The sequence below is a fragment of the Nanorana parkeri genome, unplaced genomic scaffold (assembly GCF_000935625.1).
Source record: "Nanorana parkeri isolate BGI_ZX_2015 unplaced genomic scaffold, ASM93562v1 scaffold57, whole genome shotgun sequence".
NCBI lineage: Eukaryota > Metazoa > Chordata > Amphibia > Anura > Dicroglossidae > Nanorana > Nanorana parkeri.
This window is the reverse complement of record NW_017306325.1, coordinates 44,800-50,895: the sequence shown is the minus strand read 5'-3', so window position 1 is coordinate 50,895 and position 6,096 is coordinate 44,800. Positions and strand designations below refer to the sequence as shown.

The 6,096-nt window shown below is 39.8% G+C and overlaps 1 protein-coding gene across 1 annotated transcript in view; it reads left to right on the top strand.

Moving 5' to 3' along the window:
- The window catches only part of LOC108804432 (solute carrier family 40 member 1-like), a 46,317-nt gene extending 42,529 nt beyond the window's left edge, over positions 1–3,788 (top strand). Inside the window, exon 8 of the mRNA XM_018576155.1 lies at positions 3,242–3,788. Coding sequence (XP_018431657.1) covers positions 3,242–3,558 — 317 coding nt within the window. The 3' untranslated portion in view covers positions 3,559–3,788. The remainder of the gene's footprint in view (positions 1–3,241) is intronic.
- The last annotated feature ends 2,308 nt before the right edge of the window (positions 3,789–6,096 follow it).

Sequence of the window (6,096 nt, the reverse complement as noted above, 5' to 3'; positions counted from 1 at the left end):
CGCCCCCCCCCACCCCCCCCCCCCCCCCACACACACACACATACCTCAACCCACGCCTGCGGTAGCGTGCACCACCAGCACCCCCTCGCCTCACACTGCAAAAATGCTAGGCATGCTCCCGTATACAGATATGTCAGAATAATGTCTATATATATGTTTATATACATTTCAAAATGTAATACACTTTTCTCATATTTTATAACATTGTTTGCAAGCTGTACATTTTCAGAAGGTATTAATTTAGTATTGTTTTAGAAATATGTATCTGAATTTTATTTTAAAGGTTATATTCATGTTTTCATATGTGTATTAAAGCAGGGCTCAAAATGTCATGTCCTGAGCTACTAGCCAGGCCTTAAGAGTTACTAACCACCAGTTGCCCCACCTAATCCTTACCCTGCCCCGGGCCTTAACTCGGCCCCTAAACACACCCTCTTAAATAATCTTATGATAATTCTTGTCTCATGATAGTTTCAGCTTGTAGATGGCAGATTAGGGATTCCTGCTGCAGGAAAACGCAAGTTCCTGACACAGGAATCCCTAATCACATCTGAAATATACTGTAGGTGTGAATGGGGCCTAATATAAACATACACTAAAGGTGCCCATACACCTGCCGATTATCGTACGATAGTTGTGGGTGATCCCGCGATCGTGCGATAATCGGCAGGTGTATGGGATGTATGGGCAGCGTGCGACCGCTTCTACAGTAAGGTCGTACATCTTTCGTCTTCCGAGCACGCTGGAAAACCTGCCGAAAATTGTACGATTTTTGGCGGGTTAGTGGCGTGGTCGGAAGACGAATGCCGCACGGGCCAGTGCCCGCTCAGCACAGCAATCATCGCAAGCCCTCCCCTCAGCGCACACTGCCCGCTCAGCACTGCAATCATCGCAAGCCCTCCCCTCATCTTTGCTGTGTCTGTTTATAAATGTTTGCAACCAAGATTTACACAATGTTCACCCAGAATTCACACATTTTTGCATTTGATCTAGTTAGACAAATGTGTCAATCATGGGTGAAAACATAAACAGACCTTTTAAAGTGTATCTAAGCCCAAATGTCAATTGGCCCTAACTGACGTTTATTGTTAGGGTTTACATTCAATATACTTTAAAGTATTCACCCTCTTCAACCAGACATCCTCTTCAATTATTATGTAACACTGTTGCATCAGACATCCTGACGAAGCCCGCTGTTTAAAGGGATGAAACGCGTAGACATAGGTCTCCTTTAAACAGCAGGCTTCGTCAGGACATCTGATGGAACAGTGTTACATAGTAATTGAAGAGCATCTCTGGTTGAAGAGGGTGAAGTTTGCAGGCAGAGATCTTTTGTCGCCACATAAGGATCTGAGAAACATACATGTCTATTGATTCAATATGACGATTTCAGATGACATGCAAACCACTGAAGCTAGATTTCTCTGCCAGCTAATTACGCAGTGGATCTACATTTATGAGTAGGCGGCTGCCTATTATAGTGTGTGTCCTGATTGATTTCATTGGAGGCCTTTTTTTCCCTTTACACGCATGGGACATTAAGCAATTTACACTCTATAATCCGGGACTAGCTGCAATAACATGGCGATCACGTGACTTTATAGTTATCTAGCATAGCCTTTTCAGAATGGATATTTGCTATATTTCAGTTTATATTGAAACAAAATGATTAAGCATGGAAATAATGTGTAAGGTGAGACCAGACTGTGTGTTTTTTAGAGGCTGACAACGTTGTCAATAGTTTTAATGGTGTTGTAATAAATATTTTTGTAATAATAAATAAAGCTGTTTTGGCGGAATCATTCTAATAATGTTTACTTGGTCTCGAAGTTAACCCCTGTTGCTAACGTCAAAGAATCGGTCTGGCACAGCCTTTCGGAAGCCCGCCCCTCAGCGGGGCGGGCTTTTGATGATCGCAAGTACGATCTGCCTCTCCAAGGTGGGCAGATCGTACGAGCTTTTAATAAGCTTACGAGCATCGCAAGACAAAAGTCTTGCGATGGTCGTAAGGTGTATGGGCACCTTTAGTTGTAAGGATATTCTATGCAGCACTGAAAGAGAGTAGTGAGGCAAATTGCTTGTAGGAGTGGAAGCCAAGATGGAGATGACAAAAGAGGCAGCAAAAGGAAAGTAGTTAGAAACAGATCCCCACCTGGGCTCCAGCACAATAGCCCTGCTGCTCACCACCACACCGCTTGTAAATCTAAATTGGCATATATGCGAGACATCACGCGCCCCCAAGAACGGCCAGAAGGGGCTCCCAGTCCCAAAGGCGCATTGAGCAGTCCAGGAACTGGGACTACACATGGGAGAGGCTGAACCCAGGCGGCACTGCGTCACTTTATGACCCAGAGGTAGAGATGACATGACTGGTCGCAGGTACAGACGTGAGGACAAAAAAGAGAATGCAGGGGGAGTCTCTCTCTCTCTTTTTTATAGATTGTTACTGGTCCTATCGGTGGGGTAAGGGGCGGAGCTTATCGTTTGTATGCTGCCATGAAAGGCACCAGGAAATACAGCTATAAATCTGTAGGCACACGAGTGCCTAGGCACATTTACATGCCAGAAAATTATCTGCTATTTTCAGCAGGAATTCCGGACAAAAGGTACATTTTTCAGGCTTGTGCTTAGGCGCAATAAACATTTAGATATTTTCCCTATAAGAGCAAAACTATATTTTTTGAGTTCAGTTCCGCTTAGGGATTGGGTGTTCAGCCAGTAGGTGAAAAGAATGTATTTGTGAGTTCACAAGATCACTAAATATATACTATATTGATAAATATGCTATATATATATATTTATACAGTTTTAGAGAAATATATTTTACAATGAAAGCCATAGTAAAAACTAACATCTTGACTATTGCTCTAATGGCCCATTCAGACCTCTCCGTTAACATGTGCTGTTATAACCAATAATCTATGTTGCATTCATTTAGCATAGTCCACTAACACACAGCAACGGAACAAAATCCAGACTTGCACCTTTTTTTTAACACAGCACACCACGATAAATGGTTGTGGGGTGCTGCATTGTGGGTCTGTTGGCACCTACTGTGCTGTGTGTTATATTAACACACCGTGAGTTACCACATTGCATGGGGGGAGGGGTGCTAAACATTATCTAACAGTAAATGCCTTTGTTTCAGATTCATCCTTCTGATATGTTTCAGAATCTGTTTTTACAGTATTTTAAGTGTTATAGATTAACTATAGATCAATATTTCTTTTTTTTCCCCCAGGGCTTTGGTCATTTGACCTAACAGTAACACAGCTCATTCAAGAGAATGTGATTGAATCTGAAAGAGGAGTCATCAATGGCGTCCAGAATTCCATGAATTACCTACTTGACCTTCTGCATTTTATTATGGTGATCTTAGGACCCAATCCAGAGGCTTTTGGTTTACTTGTTCTTATTTCTGTATCCTTCGTGGCCATGGGTCACATGATGTATTTTCGATTTGCTTTTAAAAACATAGGAAGACAGCTGTTGTCCTGTTCTAACACTGAACCAAAAACAGATTCAGGTGAACAACAAAGGGAAACCTCTGTTGTTTGAGCGAGCTATATGTATGTGTGGTACCCTTTGGGGCTAAGCTAACGTGGTTGATTTTGACTATGCATTTGTGCCACTGAGATCATTGGCAATCCGCTGTGGGATGTCAAAACTGTGGAAATAAATTAGGCTTTAATAAATTTAGCCTTTTTGTCTCCAATATCCACAATTGATTTTCCACAATTTCAAGGTCACATGACAGCTTTTGTTGCTGGTGATGATAGTCATCTTGTGAATAAATGTGCATGTTCAGTGCACCGTCTCAGTGGGGAAGCAGTGAAAAGGGCTTTAACACGCATCACTGAATGATAGACAATATTCTCAACCCTCTTGCAGGATTACAGACAATATAATTACTGCAACTAAATGCCCCAGTGTTGTGGTTTAGTTATGCCACGTCCGTGATTAATCACAGAATTTGGGGGTTGTTGAGTCTATTTTTACTTTATGTTCAATCATGGGAGATTTATTTCACTGCCAATACCCTACTGTCTGTTGTATTTTTTACAAGATGATTGCCTATAAAACAGTAGCCTGCATGAAATGCTCTTGTCTGACATCACCCATAGGTATAAGAAAGAGGCATAGTTTTCAGGAGTCTTATTGTGTACAGAGTAAGTGGATTGAGCAATAAACAATTGCTATCATCAAAAGGAAGTTGAATGGTCCAATTGAGGGAAAATCTGATACATTTTAATCTTATCAGTCTTTTGATTGAAAACAGTTGTTGGAAATTAATGAATCTACGGGTGATCATTTTTGTTACATTTATGGCCAACATGAGTTGGTAAAACCACACAACGAAAATCAGCCATGTAGTTAAAGCCCCAGTAAGCGAGAGAGTAGTTATGCTTTGTATCTAACAATAGTGTTTTCTGTAGTAGCTATAGAATATACAGTGCATTACAATGATATATGTTGAATGAGAGGATTTCATAACAAAACGTTTTTAGAGTAGCATTAGAGACACCATGATGGTGTTAAGAAGACTTTTAGAATTTCTGATTGTTCTTTTTTTCTATAAGATTTTAAATATTGGTTTTGTCAAAATATTCAGCAATAACTAAGACTAACTGTAAAAAAAAAAATAGTATAGCACAACATGCACCTAACATGGAATGTAAAAGTATGCTTTGCATTATGCAAGAATACATATTGTACACTCAGTATATGCCAGCATTTTATGACATAGGAATGAATCCTGTTTTCTAACTATAGACAATATCAGGTTGTTGTTACTTTATTCAGGGATAAATACTGTATTCTTGATGAAGCATTCCCTTTCAATGCAAAACTAAAGGTTCCAAGCTTTTGGATAATAGCAGCCATGCCAATACTCTCAGTATATTGTTTTTATGATATATCATACTTTGATTTTGTTTTGGTCTGCTAGCTGGTACCCTAAGTTAGCAATATGTGGACATAAGAGTGCAACCATCAATGGCACCAGCAGATGGGAACCCTCTCACAATTTGTAGCCTGAATATTAACTTTATTTCTGATTATGCCTTTTTTATTCTTCTATGGACATTACTGTCATGTGTACTGCACATTTGTTTTATAAAAGTGTATGCCTAACCCTACAATAAATGATGTTATGCAAATTGAAATTGTGTTTTTGTCAAGTTGAAGTTGTGTGTTCTCAGCTAGCATATTAAAGGAAAACTATGCTTTTGGTCAATTTACTGCTTGATTAAGTTTACACAATTATAAGTGTAAATTATATATATATATATATATACTTTGTAATTATTTCTATACAAATTATTACAGGCTGTATCCCAGACATTATCTTTAAAAAGCATGCTGGACTGTGTAATATGAAATCCCAGCAATACCTTCATGCTTTATAACCTAATGTCTTAAATCTACAAGGTAAGATCATTGCTAGCAGAGGAGTGCTTGCTCTGTTTAATTAAGATCTTTTGTCAGCACAGCAGCTGTTGCAGCTGTGTGGTAGAAACTTCCAGAACTTATGACTTGTATAGAGCACCACCTGCTGTCTGCAAGTGGTAAATATTTAGAAGCCTGGTAGGGTGAAAGCAGTCACCATAAACAAACTTAACCAGAAGAATACTTAGAGTGAGGAGAGCTGGTATGTGACTGTAACAAGTGGTTGCCTGGAGAGGTGCATTGTTGCTGTAGGATATTTAGGTCTAAAAGGAAGCAGTGTGTGGTTGAAAACAGTGTGCTTTCTTTCCCACTAGTCATTCAGCAAAGGTGATAAGAGGGAGTATTTACAATTAGGCCCTGTTCACACCTTTACGTTTTGTTGCACGTTCAACGCTCTATGAACGCTCTACAAAACGTACAAACTTGAAAATCCCATTGTTTTCTATGGGTATGGTTCACACCTATCCATATTTCAGCCCGTCTGAACGAGCTACAAAACGGCCTACGCCCAAAGAAGTACATGTACTTCTTTGGGGCGTTTTGGTCTCGCGTTTCCATTGGGATACAGCCAAGTAGCCCTCGGAAACGCGCGTTTGTCGCGCGTTTTTTTTTACCACTGTTTATATATATATATATATATATATAAAT